The 20,717-nt window shown below is 45.8% G+C and overlaps 3 protein-coding genes across 3 annotated transcripts in view; 2 read left to right on the top strand and 1 right to left on the bottom strand.

The window, feature by feature from the left end:
* The first annotated feature begins 1,690 nt into the window (after nucleotides 1-1,690).
* Nucleotides 1,691-5,491, top strand: LOC131285551 (CLIP domain-containing serine protease B4-like). The gene is made up of 3 exons (XM_058314409.1): nucleotides 1,691-1,873; nucleotides 3,198-3,331; nucleotides 4,558-5,491. Exons 1-3 carry the CDS (start codon nucleotides 1,691-1,693, stop codon nucleotides 5,489-5,491), a joined length of 1,251 nt encoding a protein of 416 aa, XP_058170392.1.
* Nucleotides 5,492-8,513: 3,022 nt separating this feature from the next.
* LOC131286680 (CLIP domain-containing serine protease B4-like) lies at nucleotides 8,514-9,587 on the top strand. Its single transcript, XM_058315666.1, has one exon. The coding sequence runs from the start codon at nucleotides 8,514-8,516 to the stop codon at nucleotides 9,585-9,587; it is 1,074 nt and encodes a 357-aa protein (XP_058171649.1).
* Nucleotides 9,588-15,173: 5,586 nt separating this feature from the next.
* Nucleotides 15,174-20,717, bottom strand: part of LOC131285550 (protein muscleblind-like) — a 98,109-nt gene continuing 92,565 nt past the window's right edge. Inside the window, exon 2 of the mRNA XM_058314408.1 lies at nucleotides 15,174-15,278. Coding sequence (XP_058170391.1) covers nucleotides 15,174-15,278 — 105 coding nt within the window. The remainder of the gene's footprint in view (nucleotides 15,279-20,717) is intronic.

The following is a 20,717-nucleotide window of genomic DNA, read 5'->3' as shown; positions in this document are numbered from 1 at the left end:
GGTTTTCCGGACGGGATGGATTAACTTTCCACACCACACGTCTGTAAACCGGAGTGTGTGCGCTTCTGCGAGTAAAACGCGGGAAATTTAAAAATAAACGCCAGACACGGGCGTGCTAATTTCGGCTTTCCATGGTTTTCCGGATTAGTCAAAACACAGCGAAAAGTGCACATGGCGATCGTTCATTTTACAAACGTCTAAATGGATGATGTCTGGTTTGATCGAGACATTTAATGTTGAGGCTCAAACATGGTTGACAGTTGTGTATTTTCTTAAAATATTTCCGTCACTTTTCATTACAACAGTCACTTTAAATTTTGAACTAAATGTGTTATTGCCATTTCAAGCACTTTCATGTTTCGAGGTACGCCATTCCCAAATAGAGCGCTCAATGAAGCTAATTGCACAGTATCGTCCTATTTATCTGATGATAACCATCAGCTTACCACGATTAAACTCGCTTACTACGACCAAAAACCCCGAAGTAACGCGATGGCCAACACCAACCAGAGAGCCCGACGAGACAATCCAACAGAGCGCAGCTGAACACCGAACTCTGAAGCGGCAGTTAAAACATTTGACCCGGAACAAACGCTCGCAGTCAATTGGATTGTTTTCCAACCCACAACCCCCCGCCCGGTTTCCACGAAAAGGGGTATGAATCGCCCGTAGTGTCAGTGTGTGTCTGGTTTTCCGGACGAGCTTCTGGAACGGCTATTAAAAACCGGAGGAACTAAAACCGTGCGTGATGGTCCTCCCACCACATGCCCCCTCTTTTTCCAGCTCCCTTCTTCTGCGTGACGCAAAAGTTAATCACGACTGCAGCAGGCTGTCCTTGGCTCGGGCTGACCAAACGTCGGCTGGCTAGTGCGAGCACGAAACTTTTACGACGGCCGACACATTTCCACTGCACTGCCAGTTGGCGCTGGCATATTACCGACCATCTTTTCCTTCGGAGATACTCGGGGAGAGGGGAGGTTGTGTTGTGTAATGAAATTTGTCATCCCGGTTGCTTGGAGTTTAAGGATAATTTTCACAGAATTTTTTTTCCTCCCCCGAATGTTGCGTCACAAAGTTGTTTTGTCACGAATGTTGGTCCCCAATAACACAGAGGAAACACAACTTTATGAAACACTCTTGTTAAGCTGTCAACCGGAAAAAGTTGTTGCACCACGCTCGGGCCAAAAGTCACCGACAACTGGCGACATCGTCTGGGGCAAAGGGACGGATGCGGATGGGTAGGTTTAAAAACAGAAACATTTTACAATTTATGTCCCGAACTGGCCGGATCTTTTTCTAAATACAACGAGAGTGGGGTGAGGTGAAAAAAATGTCGGAAGGACACCTCTGTCGGAACAAGTTTCTGCAAAATGGTGTACTTGAAGGGTTTTTCAGCACAGTTGCACTTTTATTTTTCATGCTACAAGCTGCCTTTCGGTGAGCGACAATGCAGCAAACATAGTTTTAATTCTCCCTTTATTGCTGTCGATGCGACAATGTCACCGGAGCTGCTAATCAACGGAGGAAGTACATGTTGCATTTTCCTCTGCAGAAATTTAGTGGACTGTCTCGTCTTGGTATTCCGCACGTTCACAAAACGTTTCAGTTTCACGTTGCATTTTCTGGGAAACTCCGATAGTACGGTACCATCTATTCGATAAACTCAAACAAGTAACTTTACTTTCCCGTCATGTTCCTAGCTGCGTCCATTTTCTCCAGCCACAACAAGAGCTCCCATGATGGAAACTGCTGGAGTTGTACGCCTTCCCGGCCCACCCGGTTGAAGCTGTTAGCGATACATCCGAGCCATAAAGGATTGCATCGGGTTGCAACCAGATTTGGCAAGGACAAACAGCGACGTAAACCGGCATCGGTAAATACACTTGAGAAAATTACAGCCAACTCGACGACGACAGGGTGGATTGGATTGGACTCTTGGTTGTGTTCTCTCCGGGTCTGGCTCTTGCAAGCAATCTTATCATCTACCTTTCCCAGCCGTTGGCTTGCAATGGTTGGGGTTTTGTTTCCCCGTTTTTCAAACTCCAGCCGGGAACGGGCGAAGGAAAACTCAAGACGTTTCCAGTTTGTCTTGCAAAACTGCTTCACCGACTTCGGTGCAACATCAAAGGCGTGCTGCAACATGTTTGGAAAAATTTCCCAATGCTGGTTTTGCACGTTGCGCAAATAAGGGGGACAGGAAGCCCCACGGATGGATTTGGGATGTAAAATGGCGCCGACGTTCGGGCGACAGACAACTTCAGGCGGAATCACTCCGGAGGGGCCCAAATCAAATGAAAACCCGCCCTCCTCTGGCTCGCCCCGGCCAAGAACAATCGGATGCTGCTTTCTTCGGGAGGTTTACTTGTTTGAGCAAGTAGCGAGTTTTTGTTTGCCGGACGATTTGGAGGAAAGCTGGCTGGAAAGCTGGTATGGGGGGACGGGAAAAAAGCTCGCCAGGACACGGCAACGGTATTCAAATACCGTTACAACGAGAACATTCCATTCGGGCATTATTTGCGCAACACAACGGCAGGCATTTTTGACGAATGCTTGTGTTCGAAAAATTTGTGAACAATTTTCAGATAAGACCATATCCAAATTCGCAACCGTTTCCATGAAAAGCGCATCGGAAATTGAGGAAGAGATTTTCACACAAAAAAATAGTTTATGAACAATAAATACGAAGCATAAATATGTTCGCTCACGGCGGTTTTAAGGTTACAATCGTTTTGTTAACAGTGCAGCATATCAAAGTGGATTATGATGTAAAATACCACAAAAGACAATAGTGAATAAAAACAAAACGCAAATGAAGAAGACAGAAAAGATTTTTGTTTCAGTGTGCATATTTGATGCATCAGCAAACCGTGTATGAAATGTTTCAACAATAAATCCTCGGATAAATGTCCACGTCGAGCAAATTATCCTCTCACCAACAAAGGAAATCGTTTAATATTCCATCGTCGGTTCGACGGGAAAATGGTGCCGGATATTCTCTACCACTCTGCCTCAAACAAAACCACGTACTCTGTTTGCTCGCGAATGATTAAAATCAAATAAATGATTTTTCACTGCAACTACTCCGTTTTCGGATGAAAGTGAAGTAAAATGGTTTTCATTCTCGCGATAACGCAATACCCTCCGTGGTCGAGCGGTGTGTACCGGGTTGTTGAATTTTTCATCAACAATTTTCACAGAACGTACCGTCCATACGCCGGAACAGAAGCGGAGAAACGTTAAACTTCGCCGAACCGGTGGACATCTCTTCTTTGGCTCATCTGATTGTTCCGGGGGAAAGTGTCGCACGCCCATCTCGTCCAGCTGGCTGCCGGTGACAGATGGAATTTGTGTCACCGGCCACGGTTCAACGGTCAATTGTCAATGGTGGAAATTCCCAAGCGTCCCATTTGCCGGCAGCACAAAGGATACTGTGCGTGGCGGACCAGCCTGTCCACGTCTATTTATGCGTGCTCGAGCTTGTGTGTGTGTGAGTGTTGGTGGAATAACCAGAAGGGCAAAATCGATCGATAACGCCACGGTGCTGACACAGCAGTTACCGCCCAAGGAAGCAACCGGACAAGCTGGGAGAGTGGAAAATCAAAACAAAAAACTAAGAATATTGAGCACTAAATTGTACTTAATGCTCGCGAGGTAGGAAAACGGCGGCTGCAGGGAGACAAGACCGAAGGATAAGGTGAACTTCATAAGCAACCGTCATCCCTCCCTCAAAGAAGCACAGCATGATTTACGACCAAGTCAATAAATTTATATTTGACAAAACATGACAAATTCCCGTCGTGTAACATTATTAATGCGCGTTGATGGAAGCCAAACAACGGCACGCTGAACGTCACGTGAGACAACGCAGAGAGTCTAACCATCAACTAGCCCGCCATTGTGATTAAAGTGAGGGTTTTGGTTTGGAGTTAGGCTCTACAAAGTTGTATTGGGAATAGAATTCACGGTCGATGATTCAATGGTGGCACAAGGTTGCAGTGGTTTAATTCGCTGATAAGCAAAGTAGGGTAAGAGCAAGCATACGCAAAACTGACAAAAGGTTCTACATTATGCGTGGAGTAATTGCCAAAAGTTACCACACCAAAAGCTGTGAAAACGGTCCACAGAATTTCGTCTTTTCTTATCTCATTTCAAAGCAAAACATATGCTGTACGATCGCTCAGCTGACTCATAGCTCTATCTTTAGAGCTGACCGTAAGCTGGCAGTTAGTCTAAAAATGCACTATCGTTAATGGCAAAACAGCAGGAAATTATCAACAATAGAAGGAAATTGATGCATGAGACCCAAATGCTCCAAGCAGGTTCAGTCTTCTGCGACTCTCCAGAGGGATCGGGTTGCGTTTGTGAGTTTGTGAGTTAGATGAATTTCGAAGAACAACTTAGCACTAGCGTGCAACATAAGTGAAATAAAATGGGTGAAAGTGCACGGTTGGCCCTGCTGATAGTTTGCATATTAGGCGTCGTCCGACCGTACGTGTTGACACCATATCATGGTCAAAGCTGTACGGATCCTCACAATAAGACTGGGAAATGCATAAGAATTTCAATGTGCAAATCACTCAACGCAACGTTGGCTAACGAAGAATTACTGAACGGTAGCCGTTGTGGGGAAGATCACGGAAATGTTATGGTATGCTGCACCAACCTCTTGCCGGTGTTTCCCGAATGTGGATTTGCGGACATGGATCGAAGCATTGGAGGTCAGTTAACCGACATTCAAGAACATCCGTGGGCGGTGTTGATCGAGTATCAGAAACCAAGAGGCCAGTACGGCTACCACTGCGGAGGATCGTTGATCAACAAACGCTACGTGTTGACTGCTGCACACTGCGTCACGTCACTTAGTGATGGCTGGAAGGTGCATCGAGTACGGCTAGGCGAATGGAATTTGAGCTCCAACCCCGACTGCATGAATCACGACTACGATGGTGGGATACTTCAAGCATGCAACAATCCTCCGATCGACATGGACATTGAGAAGATCATCGTTCACAGTGGCTACACTCACGCAAGGAACTACCATAATGACATAGCGCTAATCCGTATGGCCTGGGACGTAATATATTCGTTATCAGTTCTTCCAACTTGCCTACCGTTGTCTAACCAGATGATCAACATTAATCATACAGATACTTCCACCTACGCAGTGGGTTGGGGAAAAACTGAAACAGGTCATGCCAGTCACGTGAAGTTGAAGGTTGATTTGATAGTGCAGAGCCTGGAAAAATGCAAACCGCTGTACGAGCGCCGCAAAGCATTTCTGGTGGAAACGCAGATGTGTGTCGGAGGAATGGAAGGAAGAGACACCTGCAGCGGTGACTCGGGAGGTCCGTTGATGCGCATGGTCGGTGGTGTCTGGTATCAAATAGGAGTGGTCAGCTTTGGTTCTGCTAAGTGTGGCACCAAAGACTTTCCTGCAGTTTACACCGATGTTTCGAAGTACGCTGCATGGATTAGTGAAAATGTTTACTAAGCTAAACACTAGGTTTACTGGATCCTTCATTTTGACGGAAAACTTTGAATTATAACTATCATTTCCGTGATAAGTTAAACAAAACATTCAGGTATGATTTAGTTAAAATTTTGAATTGTGCAATTCAGATTAATATAAATATACATATAAATAAATTTGGTTTCCTTTCAGTAAATTCCTTTTTCCATCCACCCCTGACATTTATGTCAGAAACGTCCATAAACCTAGTGTTAAAGGACATTTTAACATAAGTTCTATTTGTTTGATTTGAATAAATGAATTTGTGTATATCGCCTTGACTTGTGTTTCTCTAGCCTGTAAACGACAGACACCGGAAAAATGAAATTTTTGAGAAGGTCAACTTGTATTACTTTACTTGAAAACAATGATCTGGATCTCCTGAGATGAACATATGCAAGATATTCATCAATGAGTTCTTGCTGTCCATCCCTTGTAGTTCAATCCAAAGAGTATATTTTATGCATGATGAAAAAATTGAAGCCATGATCACAATTCTTATCGTAAAACACAATTGCAACGCTTGGCCGTAAATAAGACAAGGCCACGCTTCATGTCAATCGAAGGAATGAACCGATCCCCTAACCAACAAAGCGGATTAAGTTCTAGTTAGAAATGACTTCGTGGTTCTAAAGTTGACGGTCAACAGTCCGATTGAATGAGTTTCGCAAAGGCTCAACCTGGGTTATCGCTCGATTTTTTCTTGCATACGGGGCCGAGAATAGCAATCAAATTGATAACGTAATGTAACAAGAGGCTGCACATTGACAATGCGCCTCTGCGTCGGACACAAACGAACTCGTCAATACTTATTTTTTGTTTACGGAAGTATGGGTATTCCCAGGCAAACTTATTATCTCACCAAGAAAACACATCCTCTTCCATCTGCAGTCGCCTTACAGTTGCCCGGAAGGCAATTTATCTCTAAACACGCACTCGTAAATGGCATAAAAAATTATCAATAATAAAGAAAATTGATTTATACGCGTCGCGATTAAGTTAACAGGCGAAGAGTAAGGTAGTTGGAGAGATGATTTTATTGACCTGCTAGTCAGGTCAAGTTAAAGGTTGATTTAATAGTGCAGAGCCTGGAAAAATGCAAGCCGCTTTACGAGCGCCGCAGAGCATTTCTGGTGGAAACGCAGATGTGTGTCGGTGGAATGGAAGGAAGAGACACCTGCAGCGGTGACTCGGGAGGTCCGTTGATGCGCATGGTCGGTGGTGTCTGGTATCAAATAGGAGTGGTCAGCTTTGGTTCTGCTAAGTGTGGTACCAAAGACTTTCCAGCAGTGTACACCGATGTGTCTAAGTACGCTGCATGGATTAATGAAAATGTTTACTAAACTTAAAGCATGTTTTGAGAAGAATTACAATGGAGCTTATGGTGTGCGAACAAAATCTATTACTTTCTTACTCATGCCCCACAGAGGTCTTGGCCTGACGACGGTCTATCCGAAACCGCTCACGGTCAAGTATAAACTTAATAATTCATCAATATGCTGTGCTTTTAAAAGCTGTATGTTTTATTTACTTGAATAAAATATAAATTTTTTAAAAAGCTAAAATAATATTTCTCTTCACGTCGAAATCTGTAGGGATTATTCTGCCGGAAATTCCAATGATGTAATTTGTTGAATCAACAATTCGACGCGTCTGCATCAGTGAAAAAAAGCTGCCAATTTGATTTCCTTTCAGCCACGTCCAAGTAATGGTGAGCTCGTAGTTGTGGTAGTGATGGAGTGAACTCATACATCTCAGCTGTTTAAAATAATTACTACAGTGTTATGCTATGGCCCTCCAGAATAGGTTTCAACCTTCGACTGTCTGTATCGCGGAAGGTTATTAATCAATGAATGTTACGTATTGACTTCTGCTCACTGTTTCAATCGGATGCCTGTTGGCTGGAGTGGAGAGTGCTGGGAACGACTACATACCGGTGAGTGGGAACTAATTTCTTGCCCCGACTGGAAGAGGAAGAATCTGAGAAGTGCAACGATCCGCTGATCGACATAGACATCGAGACCATTCTCGTGCGCAGTGGCTATAATGCTCTAGCCATCTGCATACTACTTTAGGATCAGGCTGTTCACACTAATCATGTAAATTGCACGGAAAAAGGTTTTCCCAGTCAAATGATGTTGACGGTTGCTTTGATAGTGCAGAGTCAGCAAGAAAAATGTTAACCACCGTACCAACGTCATGTAGTCTTTCTGGAGTCTGCTTTGCCGGAGAAAAGGATGGAAAGGATCGACACCTGCAGTGTTGATTGATGTCATTGATCAGATATCGGTATTAGAGTGGTCAGCTTTGGACCGACGAATTGCGGTAACAAAAGGTTCCCCTCAGTACGTGGACAGGGTTTGTACGAATGTTTTCTTGGTTAAATATTGTACAAGGGGTTCGTACGAATGTTTAAGAATCTACAAAGGCAACTACCGTAGTACGGATGGTATTTTAAATGTACAACTTCAAATCTACATGGTATTCCCGTTTCGATAACCTTAATTTTATGGCTTGGACATCCCTGTGTTGATCTTGACCATCACACGTGCAGTCTGTACAGATACGTACGAACAAAACTGGGATTTCTAAGATGCAATCAAGCAACCTATTACACAGATTCAGTATAATTCTAGAGTCTCCTCGAGGGTTGAGTATTCTTGGTCCAATTTTACTCTAAGCATTTGTTTGTGCGAGTGGATCGACAGAGTCAAGGGTTATCAACATCTAGGTGAAGGTCTAGATGATGTAGAAGTAACAGGCTCATACGTAAGGTTGAAGTGTGTTCGCCGGCCTTTACGAAACGGAGTGTTGTTTTTTATGGTGCTATACATCTTTTAGCGGTATTGGTGGGATGAGCGTATAGACAAGCTGATAGCCCCTTAGTCTTTTCCACAATCTTTCAGTCTGCTCAGTTCGTGCGAGAGAAAAGGTTGTTTTCATCGTGTGTAAAGTGCCCTTGGAACGGATTTTTTTAAACAGGGTGGTCCACACCTGCTGGAAGATGATTGGTGCTACTAAGTGGGCCCTAGTGGCGGCGTGCTTGTTAAGTGTAGTCGGACAAACTGTGTTGGCGCAACAGCTAGGCCAAAGTTGCACGAATCCTCGCGGTGTAGCAGGGAAATGCATATTACTTCGCGATTGCCCATCGTTGGTCGCCATTCTGCGGCAATCGGCTCCTACACCAGATGATGTAGCCTTTCTCAAAAACTGCCGTTGTGGCGATGATAGCAAGAATGTTATGGTGTGTTGTCCCAATCCATTGCCCTCCTATCCCCAGTGCGGGACTCACCTTGGGGACCGTATTTTCGGTGGTCAGGAGACCAAAATTGATGAATATCCTTGGGCGGCGTTGATCGAGTATCAGAAACCAAATGGTCGCTACGGTTTTCATTGCGGAGGATCCTTGATCAGCGAGCGCTACGTGCTGACCGCTGCTCACTGTATCAGTTCGATTCCGCGCAGCTGGAAAGTACACCGGGTGCGGCTGGGCGAATGGGATCTACGCACAAACCCCGACTGCAAGGAGGAAGGAAAGACTAAGGAGTGCTACAATCCAGTGATCGACATGGACATCGAGAAGATTGTCGTGCACAGTGGCTATGATACGCAAGATAAAAGTCACCTCAACGACATCGCGCTGATTCGGTTGGCTCAAGATGTTTCGTATTCAGACACAGTGAAGCCTGTCTGCTTACCACTCTCTAGTCCGGCTATCAACACCAATCACGTCGGATTGCCTAGTTATGCCGTGGGTTGGGGCAAAACGGAGACTGCTACAGCTAGCGAGAAGAAGCTGTATGTCGAAATGAAGGTGGTGAGCCTGGAGGATTGCTCGCCGGTTTACCAGCGTAACAAAATATTCCTGAAGCCAACGCAGATGTGCGCCGGTGGAAAGAAAGGAACGGATACCTGCAGTGGTGACTCGGGAGGTCCATTGATGCGTCGAATCAGTGGTGGCTGGTACGTGATAGGTGTAGTGAGCTTTGGACCATCGAAATGTGGTACCGAAGGCGTTGCTGGTGTCTATACCGACGTATCGAAGTACGCTGATTGGATTCGCGAGAATGTTTACTAGAATGAACAATTGCTGCATGGAGTGATGGATTTTCAGGGAGGTCAATTATATGAACAATAGATTTCAATAAAAGTTTGATGTATTATAAATTGTCAGCACAAAACAGGATTTGAACTGATCTGTAAGTGGTTTTCGCATGGTTGGTGGAAGAGTTTAGGAGAGAGTGTACAAGCCAGAGTTGTTATATCCATGTTTTTCTTCGCCATTTAGGTCGTTGTTGTTTCTTAGAAAGGTTGTGAGTCTCGTAGTCCTAAAAAAATAATTAAAATTTATTATACAGACTTGAACCAGTCAATAGGAGGGAATATTACAGTCAAAACATGTCGTGTGTCATTACGTATTACCCGTTATTAGAAGATTCAGTTCAATAATGTCATTGTCAAACTCTATAGAAACGAATTGAAGCGATGTGGTGGGTTTCTTGATATGACAGTTGTGTTTTGATCCCGTTATAAAATATCAGTAGCAAATATTTTCAGTCTCCTCTCAGCGTTCCAGGGAACAGGTTGTCTTAGTCAAAAAGTGCCTTTGGAAGGGATTTTGCGATTTGATTGAGTTAGCTCGCAAATAGTTGTTTGTAGACGCCAGTGGCTAACAACCAGCTTGGAGATGTTTTGGTAATCAGAACATATCGTTGGTTGAACTACTCAGTCTCAGAAGATTCATATAAAAAAAAATCAATGTTAAACTATACAGCATGCGAAACCGATAATACACAAGTCTATATTAGCGAAAGCATGGATGTTGTTGTTGTGACCCCCTTATAAAACTTCAGTAAGAAGCAAGTATTTTCAGTCTTCGCCCAACCCGCGTTTTATAGATCATTATTATTGGATTTAATTGAGAAAGTTGTGTAGGCGCTAGTGACCAACAACCTGTTAGAAGTTCGTAAATGATAATGTGTTTGGCCTACTGATGGTCCTCGGATAAAGCGTTCTGGGACTGCAGGTAGCGTAAAACTGAACGAATTCTCTCGGTTCACCGGGATCATACGTATAAGTTGGAGAATGCTAATCGCTAAAAATACATAATTTCTGGAAGGTACATGGAATAGGGCTTGGAGAAAAGGATTTGAAAAATAACACTGACTGTGACAATTACGGTGAGATAGGAGTGACCAGCTTTAGCCCGGAAGATTCGCGGTACCGAAGACGTTCCTGGTGTCTATACCGATGTGTTGCAGTACGTTGACTGGATCATGGACAGCTTTGACTAGGCAACGTGAAGAAGTGTGTCAAGGGGTGAGGTTATATGATGAATAGAAAAACATTAACATTGATCAGCTCACAATCAATTCGCTGTAAAAGAGTTCTGATGACCTCTGCAAACAATGAGGGTAGAATATGTAAAACTAACCAAGAGATTATGCTTTCTTGGTACGCTTCTATCTGCCATACCCTCCGATGAGAAGGGATGTTTCCTTGTTACGAAAACTTCCGCTATAAATTGCTGGCGCAGGCAAATATTTGTGCATCTCGAGTAAAGCAAACCAGCGACTGCGGCGGATGAAAATAATTTGCTTTTAATTTCCAATAAAACACTTTACCGAAAGCGATTCCAGCCATCTGCCATCGCCTTATTTGGGCGGAACGGAAGTGGTGGCGTGTGCGGGGAAAACTCATCATCCCTAACAGCAGCCGGAACAGCACCGTGCGCGTTGCAGCCGAGCGGGAAGGACACCGCAACACCGTGAAAAACGGAACACGCCGCGCCCGGGAAAACTCTCCGGGATTCATAAAATGCAAATTCTCCATAATTACAAACAATATTTACTCTCCACCGCCTGAGCAGTTGCTGTTGATGCTGTCCATGCGCGTCGGTTTCGGGTGGGTGGGTGGGGGATAAGGAAGCGTTCGAATGGGAGCAGCACGTGGCTCTTACGCAATAACACCGTGGCTGAGCGAGCAGCGTGGTGCAGCTGCACGGACCAGTGCATTTGTGGCGAGACCGTCTGTTTCCATGGAACGTCACCGCCGTTCGTGTAGGATGATGGTTGTGGTGTTTTTATCTGTACGAAAGAAATTCTTCCCCATACGCACCTACACCCATAGGGCACATGCATCCCGAGCATCGGAAGGGACTGGCAAATATTTGTACAAGAAAATGCAATAAAATTACTTTGCAATCTACGAAAATCCCCACGGGAAACGTCCCGAGCCGATGGAGTGTGATGCAGTTTACAATCACACACGCATTGACATACACCAATTCTTCAGAGAATTTTCCTCGCCAGATGGGAACCTCCAGCCTCGATGTAGGGTTTAATTTGAGGCACATTTCTCTCAGAGTAAGAAACCACTTTGACACACCGGTCGCAGACAAATTTCGTCTCTGTCGTTAATGTATCGGAAAACACGATTTCCGATCGGCTCTAATGAAGACGGAAGACAAGGTGGTGCCAGAGAAGATACATTGCCGTGGCTTACCAAACATGCAAACCCATCCACAACGGTGTAAGCATAGACATGTGGAGATGGAAAGCGCTTTTATATTTTGCTCCGCGCGTGATGTGAATAAACGGGGCTTTTTCCTCGAGTGGGAAATTTTTCCCTCCCTCTGTGTGTATGTGTGTTTGACGGTGGTAAGGCACCATCCTTGAAGGGAGGAGGCCCGACTCTCGTCGAACGACGAGCTGACGCACGAAAAATGTCTACGTTTACATGGGCGTTACGCCTGTTACAGCCGGCTTTCCGTCGACCGCGCTGATCACGTTTCGATCTTCCGTCAATATAATTCCGCGTGCGGTTCGACAAAATGGAGGCAACAGCAGCAGCGTGCGCCGAAAAATGGGCTCGGAAGGAACATCCACCACCACAACCACACCACCATCGGTCGCATCATCATCATCATCATCCGCATCGTCGTCTTAAAGCCGCTCTCTTTCTCTCTATTTCTCGTGCGTGCTGCTACAACGAAACGTGAAGTTTCTTGACACGGCACAGATGTCTCGTAGTTCCTTTCCGGTTGGCTATACCCTCCCACCCTCCTTCACGATGGGAAAATTATGGCCACCGATGCTGTTGCGGCCAAAATGGGAAAAAGGAACCTATAATGAAGCAACCATCAATCGTGAAACATCCTTAAACGCGGGCCCAACCACCAACGCCCCCCGTGATGGGGAGGTGGAGCAGGAGGGTTGCGGCGTACGACAGCGTGTTGGCAGCATCGGCGGAGAAGCTTCACTTGGCACAGCGCTTTTCCACGCGCGCAGCATTACGGACAGGCATCAGATGGATTGAATGTTCATTTTCCGGATAAAATTACACTTTCCACGAAATCGAGGCATCACCACCACCACCATAGTGGAGAGCAAACTCCTGGGCGCCCGTTTTTGGCATTCCGAACATGACGATACCTCACTGTTCGTCCGAACTGCGAACGCCGTTCGGAAGGCAGTAGCAATCATCGTCCCGTTTACATCGCGGACCATTTTTGCCGGAAAATCGAACCATGTTTCGGACACGGCGTTCCATATCATTCGCAGGACGAGAGTGAAATTTTTCATTCATTCCAGGCCATTCCAAGTACCTTTCCGCTGGCAGCAGCCATTTGCGCGTAAATCACGCCGCATGTTTAGGCCAATGTGAAGCCTAATGAAACCGTGCGAAAAAAGTGCCTGGCTCGCGCCTGCATGTGTGCACAACGCCAAGTTCATTCTGTCTCAACCGCCGGCATGTAAAACATGACCTCTTTTCTGCCGTAGCACTTAAAGCACTTCAGGGGGATTAAATATTCAACGGCTTTTTGCGTAAGGACTTTGCTTCCTCTTCCCGCTTGCGAAGTTGATGTTCGACGCGAGGACGTGTTTCGCGCGTTGGAATGCCATCAGCGTTCGTCAGTCACCGGTAGGAGGAACGGGCTTCGGAATGATGTTGCTTCGACAAAATCTTATTTTGATGTTCATTTTTCGAAAGTCAAGCAGTAGATAATATGTTTCTGATATGTTTTCTGACGCTCTCGTTAAGTTACGATCGTCTGGAAATGTTACTCTCTAATTGTTGCTTGAGAGTTTGTAATAGTACACTCTCCTTATAACTTCCCTATTGGATAAAAATAAAAATCAAAAGAAATCTGTATTGAAAGAAATACAGCGCACAAATATTCATTAACATTCTTGTAAAACAATGTCCGGTAGCCAGGAACAACATTACAAATAACCTCTAACTCGTACTGGAAAAGAAACAGACAATTACACTGATTGTACATAATCTACGCCAAAACTAACTTAATTAATTAGATTATATTTAAGAACTCCGTAAATGAAAGGGTCGAACTAACAACGCAATATGAAACCCTCAATAGGCATGTTTACTTACAGTTTTAACTCAATAAACGAACGTTCGTGCCAGCAATACATAGTATCCGAATACGTTTCGCACCTCTCTGCAACAGCGTGGTGTGTAAGCACACACGCACCGATTAAGCGGAGCGGAATTGAAAAACCAATATTTTAACTTTGCCCGACCCCGGCTCTTCAGCTTCCGGGAGGAAAGCGCGGTCGCGTGCGGTCATATATCAACATTTTGTAATCATATTTCGATTGCAACCTGTTCATTTGGTCCCGCGGCCCACCCAGAGCAACCGGGGGGAAGGGACCGATTTTCCAGGGACCAATGGGATGCATGATTGAATTTAAATTTAATTCCACTTTCCGGGCGGGAAATAAATCTCATTTTTCTGTTTACCTCCGGCGGAACCGTCCGGACGGTGTCCGGCCGGCCGAAATTACGCATGTAATTGTGTGCGCCGAGCGTCAGGAAAGGCGTATACGAGTTTAATTTCCACCAACATCACACACCTCGGATAAATGGAATTTAATAAAGCGATCTAAAACCGGTGGCGTCAAAATTAACGCACCGTTCGTTTCGTTCGTCCTCGAATAATAAAGTGTCGTGCGAAGTGTGCTCACTCCCGGCCGGCGATAAATCTTCCTGATTTATGTTTAATCAAATGCGGCTTGTCCGAGAAAAGAAGGACACGGGGAGGTTGAAACAAAAAAACACACACACTGGTCGCACGGATTTTCCCCTTCCGTGCGCCCTGAAAACCGATTGTGTCAAAATAAAGTACGCGACCGGCGTTGGTGAGTTGTAAATAAAATTATCCAAAATACACCCCCGAAAAGTGCCCCCGATGGATGCGGCCAGTGGTGGAGGGGGAAAACCAGCGCTAACGAACACGCACCGTCGAGACCAGGGACGCGACCGAATGGACGCAATCAGAATACGATCATCCTGATTAACTTAATGCGTTTTCAAACAATTGCCCTCACGCAGCCTGGTGCAAGTCTCCCCAGGACAGGACACCACGTCGAGTCCTGTTGCTTCCCTTCCCCCGTTCCGAACACAAGGCCGTCATCAAGGTGTTTCCAAGGAACGATCGAACATGCGGACAAGTTAATTCGCAAACCGTGGCGCAAAGGATGAGGGGATCGGATGGTCCGGTGGAGGAGGACGAACCCGGACTCCACGCGGTCCTTCCGAAACAAAGCCAAACACAATGCGCAATATGGCCCCCCACGCTCGCTCGCACACATCGTAAATCATTATTCGCGCGTACTTACAATTAAAAGCGCCTTTGGCGGAGTTAATCATATTTGCATTTTACTGGATTACGTGCTTGAGAGTTCGCGTCCAGCGCCGCCATGGCTCGGACCGTGTAACCGTCCGAGTCGTCTTCGGGAAAACTATCCTGCGAAACCGAGGGGCAAATCATCAGAGGGGGCGGAACGTCATGGGGGCAGGGAGGTGGGACACGATGCGCGCACACGCATCATAAATTATTCCCTCCGACCAATTGTTAATATGACGTGAAGCTGGGCCGCCGCGAGGTTTTCCACATCCCGCGTCGTCGACGTCGCTTTAGCTCCCGGTGAAAGATGAAAGATTTTCCATCGAGCGCACGACGCGTGTCCACGTCATGTTTATCCTTCGGCATGAATAGCCGTTTGCGGGACCGCCACCATCACCACAACCCCCACCACCTGCGGGGAATTCATTCATCCATGGGTCCGGAAAATTTATGCACGCTCCTCTGCAACACCGGAATGACACCCGGTGTGCAATGGGTTTTGTGGGTGAGGATGGGTGTCCGCACTTTGCCAGTCAACAATCACGGCATCACGTTCCCATGGGAAGGACAGCTGGGCACACCTTTCCTTCCGGAACCCTTCGGTGTCATTTTTAGTGCAGCCTCAGTCTCGGCTTCGGTTCGGCTTTAAAACTATTCCACACGGAGTTTCAGCCTCCTGGTAATGGTGCACGCTCCAGTGGGAGATTCACTGATTGCATCGCATCCCACAATGGGACTACGCCTACCCGTGACCATGACGTTGCAATCGATAACTTCATCAAGCGCATCATGTGGGAAGGGCTTTGAAAAAAAAAAAACCGGAGCTATAATCAGTATCCAGGCAAACCGCAATCCAGGAAACTCTATTTATACCCCATTGTTTTCCAATCTACTGGCCATCCTAGTGGGTGGTGGTGTGTTTTCCATCGATTCGGGCACGGACCGACAAAGCCGGAAAAGAGTTTAGCTGAGCCACTTTTCATTCACTTGGTTTAGGGAAGCTGTTCAAACTGTGGTCGTATGAAAACATTTCCTGCTGATTTCGCCCACAGTGGGGGAGGTTGTGGATGAAAGTAAATCATTTTATGAACATCAATAGTGAACCAGTTTTTGACCAGTTTGGACAGCCGAAGCGAGGATTGGCGAAACATGATTGTCTAATCCTGGGGTCGGCAAATCCGGCCCGCCAACTGATTTTATCCGGTTTGTAAGAAAATTGTAGTGCTTCATACAAAACACCCATCTCAATTTTTCTGCTATTTGTTCATGGTATCAGGTTTGTTTTGGTGAGCGTGGTGTTCCTTTTATTATTTTCCGATTTCCTTTTAATCACCTTGCTCTTTTTGGGGAATATATGACGACCCCTGATTTAATCGTATAAGCCCACACATATTTGCATTGGTCAGTTTTAATTAACGTAATGGAACTTTCACGAACCCACCTCTTGGATAAACCTGAAGTTCCTACAAAGATAAAATATAATACGGATTAAAGGATTTCATTTCCGTTCGAACAACATTTTCTCCTCAACCGAACAATCGGTTGCTTCACCGTCAAAACAAACATAAATAACAAACTCCAAGTGTTTCCTTTTCGGCCACTTGGCGATACGCTCAAGAGTCCTTGCGGAACGGGAATTGAACTGATTGGAAAAATCACTACCTCTACCCACCCGCACCGATGAACAATACAAACCGGTTCTTCTCTCGTTATTGTAGACCCTCCTTCTCACGAGCAAGCTGAGGTGGGCATGCATGTTGGTGAAAAACCAAACCATGACTCACTCGAGACGTGCGCGTGACATTTCCGACGTTTCGGTTCTGCCGTGACGGTTCGTCGTCGACGGCAGCGTTGATTTTCGAATCGATTTCCCGTCGAAAGGAATTCTCCGGCAAATTATTTCCAGACGCTTCCATTCCGTCCGTTTCGGTAGCGGAATTCAAATAAACTCGGAAACGGTGGTGAGTGTGGATGGGTGGTGGAAATCTTTTCCCTCTTTTCCACCCAAAAACATGATGTATAACACCTTGACACATGGGGGAAGGAAAAAAAGGTGTTGGTATCACCGGAAGTAATCCCATTACCGAGGGAACACACATATATGTTCGTTTTGGGGAAAGTTTTTAAGCGCCACTGGAATGTGTGTTAAATTTGAGTAAGCCTTTGATTGGCTAGTGTTAAGTCAATTTTACCGCCTTCCGAATGGTCCCTAATGGGAGTGCGTTCTTTAGCACATTGCCTTTCTCCGTCGTGAAACAGACACACGTTTCCCTATGGCATTCGTATGTGCGTTATTTCTAAGAAAACTAGAGCAGCTTCCTCGAAACACTTTCACCTGCCCTGAAACCCAAGGGATTAGTATCCTTCCGTCACGTCGAGAGTGATAACTTTCTCTCCCGAAATGCTCATCTATCGATGCCTAGTCATCTTTTGCTGTTGTGTGGCAAAATGTTTCTCTTTCAAAATCGAAATCTCAGAAGTCGAGGCCGTAAAATCTTCCACCTGCCCGGACATTCTCGACGTCGCAAAATCTCACAAAAAGGAACGCGACCGTATCCCGTCTAAAGAATGAAGGTTAGGGTGGCTGCAGGTAGCTTGAAGAAGGAAACCAACCCGGCTTGCGGTTCAGAGATTGTGACCTTTTCCGGTCCCCCCTTTCGGCATGACACACTGGCTTCATTCTTTGCGAGCGTATCGATTTCAATTAAAGTGCGCCGGAGCGTGAAGCCATTTGACCTCGTTCCTCTTAGTCGGCCACACCGACGACCCCCAAAACTTCCGCAGTACGCAACGTTCTGAAGAAAATGTAATTTACCGGCCGGAGAGAGCCCTAAGGACGAGGTTTTCTTAAGGCTCGGGGCCCGGGTCGGTTCCGAAAAGGTTGAGCACTTTAAAAACCCTGTCTTAAATAAAACCGCCGGCCTGGTTCCATTGGTTTTGGGTTGCCATACACATTAGGCTGAAGGTAATTTAATTAGGAAAATTTCGTTATCGTTATCGAAAGGGCCTTTCTCCGTGTGCGATCCACACGCATCGTATCACGCCCTAGTTCACGCGACCTTAGCGGCCGGGTTCCGTACACATTCGCGACCGTGTGTGTATGTGCGTTTGTGGGTTCGTGGTAGGCAGACGAGAATATCGACATCCTTTACTCCCCCACCTCCTATACCCTCGGGCAGCGGTAGGTCGAGTCGGTGGCGTAACTCATAAATGTGTAGAACGTGCGGTGAGATGAGCATTTAAATTCAATCTCAATAATTAATCACTCCTTGCGGGGTTCAACGTTGGTGGGGCGGGAGGTGGGGCGAGTGGTAGTTAAACCGCAACTGCGTGAGTACACCTTTGGAAGAAAATTGGATACAAGCCATGCTCGCCCGAAGGCCCAAGACGAGCGTGTGTGTATGTGCGGTTTACGCATACCGCCGAAGACTAAAGGATTCCCGCCCCACGTGGATGATGATGATGGTGGTGGTCGTGGTGATGCTGATGATGCCGACGAACACCACCATCATGGCACCCACCCTTTGGCGCCGGAATTGGAATGTAAATTCCCTCGGTGAACCCACGCGCGCACCTTGCGTTAAAGGGATTTGCCTTCGCACAAACCGAAGGAGGGTATATGTAAATGTTTGTGGTTTTTGCGGTCCGGTTTCGTCATGAATTTCCACTTCCGGCCAAGCGATTGTAGGTTTAAAGCGGTACGCTTTTGCCAAAGCCGGTTCCGATCCGTTGCTCGACCTCCTGGAACCATTCCAACGCATGCTCTTCATTACTTTCGAGAGTGAATTGAAACTGGTTTACGTGGAAACGCCAATCTCTGGCAGGCTGGACGGACCTCGCAGGCACGCTTTGGAGGCAGATTATTCCGAGAATATCATGCAGCAGCCCTACGAACAAGTCTCGGCGAATAGTTGATGTGCGTGTGTGTGTGGGAGACGTTTAAGGGCACCAAAGCCAGCTGACGGTATTCGCTTGCGGCAATGTTTGCAGAGAAAACATTAACACTTCACACAACACTGCGAGATGGTTGTGATTTCTCTCGAACTGCAAGAATAACACAATTTCGTCTAATGACGATGGTGATGGGCGAGCTTTCGTAGACGACGACACCGGCCGGCTATGCCGGTTTAGTTTCATCTTGGTTAGAGGTGGATTATTATTTCTCCACATGTCATATTTCTAAATTCTGGATACTGACGGATGTTTCAAACACTTCGTTGGATGGTTGACACTTACCTAAAATGAAAAGAAGAGAAAAACGTGCATGAGAAATCTGTATACCTTCACAATATTTATTCAGAAGCTTCGTTTATGAGTCTTATCATGAATCTCTTTCTAGTCCTTCACTTTATTCCCCTCGTTGTTCGCGAAAGGACTTTTTGAGTCGAGAGATTATTTATCAAATAAGCAAATTAATAAGCTTAAACTGCGTGAGTGGTTCCACCGTCACGGACCAAAACAACAAAAAAAACAGGAAAAATCGAAAACAAAATGCGACCGTTAACGAACCAAAACTCCATTATCGACCCAAGGGAAGAACGTGAATGCGCTATCGAAATTGAATTTTCATTTCACCGTCGACCGGTTTTCCACTTGCCACGGAAGTGATCCTCTCGAGTGGCGGCTAAGAGCTATCGCATGTAACGAAAGCGTATGCATTTCGCTCGTTCAGCGTAACGGCAGCAGCATGTGTGCCGACTTCTCATGTGTGTATGTGTGTGAGCGAAGGCGAGATGTATCTCCCGCGTATACCTCTCGTCCTCCACGCTTGTCAGGGGGGAACAATAAAAGCGATAAATTTATCAATAAATTAATCATCATTGGATATTCATATTCGTAATAATAACAATTCGTTTTCATTCAATCTTGCTCCCCCGTCTCACACTGCCTGCCGTTTTTCGGCCACGTTTCGTTTCCCTTATCCCTCTCGACGTCCTCGTATCTCGTCCGTTATCCCGCAAAACAGTTATCCTTCCACACAGGGTTTTATTCGTTTTTCGGTTTTGGTTACTCTCAAGAAAATGTTTCTCTGGCAGGGGAAATGTTTCTCCTTTTCATGTGCCTCGCAGTTACGTTCGTCTAGCTTTTAGCACATTTGTACAAGATTTTCCACCATCCCTTCTCCCTCTCTCCCTTTTTTACTTTCATTTTTCTTATGCTTAGTTTTTATTTCTTTTCTAGATAAACCAAATCATGGCGCACAACGATCCGGATCTACCCCCCACAGCCGTAAGAAATAGACCCAGGGTAGCCAAGTGGCAGCGGAAGAAATATATATACCTCCCCAGAACACATTCGTATGAAGCCATAAAAATCATAAATTTATTCAATTTGTTTCGCTTCCTCGCTCGCCCGTGTGTTTCCTCACACGGTGTTTCTTTTTTTTTCTGGTTCGCTTTTTTTATTATCTTGCATGAGCGGAAATGGGGGTAGTACGAGGATTTTCCAAGGTAGCAGATTTTCACTCCGAAACTGCGTTCATCCAATCGCAGCCGAACCTCACTTCAAACTTTCCGGCTTGCAGCAGCCGAAAAAATATGGTTGGTTACCTTCGGCCGT

The sequence above is a fragment of the Anopheles ziemanni genome, chromosome 3, assembly GCF_943734765.1.
Source record: "Anopheles ziemanni chromosome 3, idAnoZiCoDA_A2_x.2, whole genome shotgun sequence".
NCBI lineage: Eukaryota > Metazoa > Arthropoda > Insecta > Diptera > Culicidae > Anopheles > Anopheles ziemanni.
The sequence above is the reverse complement of the archived record's forward strand: the minus strand, read 5'-3'. Positions and strand labels throughout refer to the sequence as shown.

Bases quoted from the DNA above. Each gene is read 5' to 3' on its own strand.
- LOC131285551 (XM_058314409.1), top strand. From the start codon at position 1,691: ATGTTCCTAGCTGCGTCCATTTTCTCCAGCCACAACAAGAGCTCCCAT. The intron at 1,874-3,197 runs GTAAATACACTT...CAATTTTCACAG, and splicing joins AGCGACGTAAACCGGCATCG to AACGTACCGTCCATACGCCG. The intron at 3,332-4,557 runs GTGACAGATGGA...GAAATGCATAAG, and splicing joins TCTCGTCCAGCTGGCTGCCG to AATTTCAATGTGCAAATCAC.
- LOC131286680 (XM_058315666.1), top strand. From the start codon at position 8,514: ATGATTGGTGCTACTAAGTGGGCCCTAGTGGCGGCGTGCTTGTTAAGT.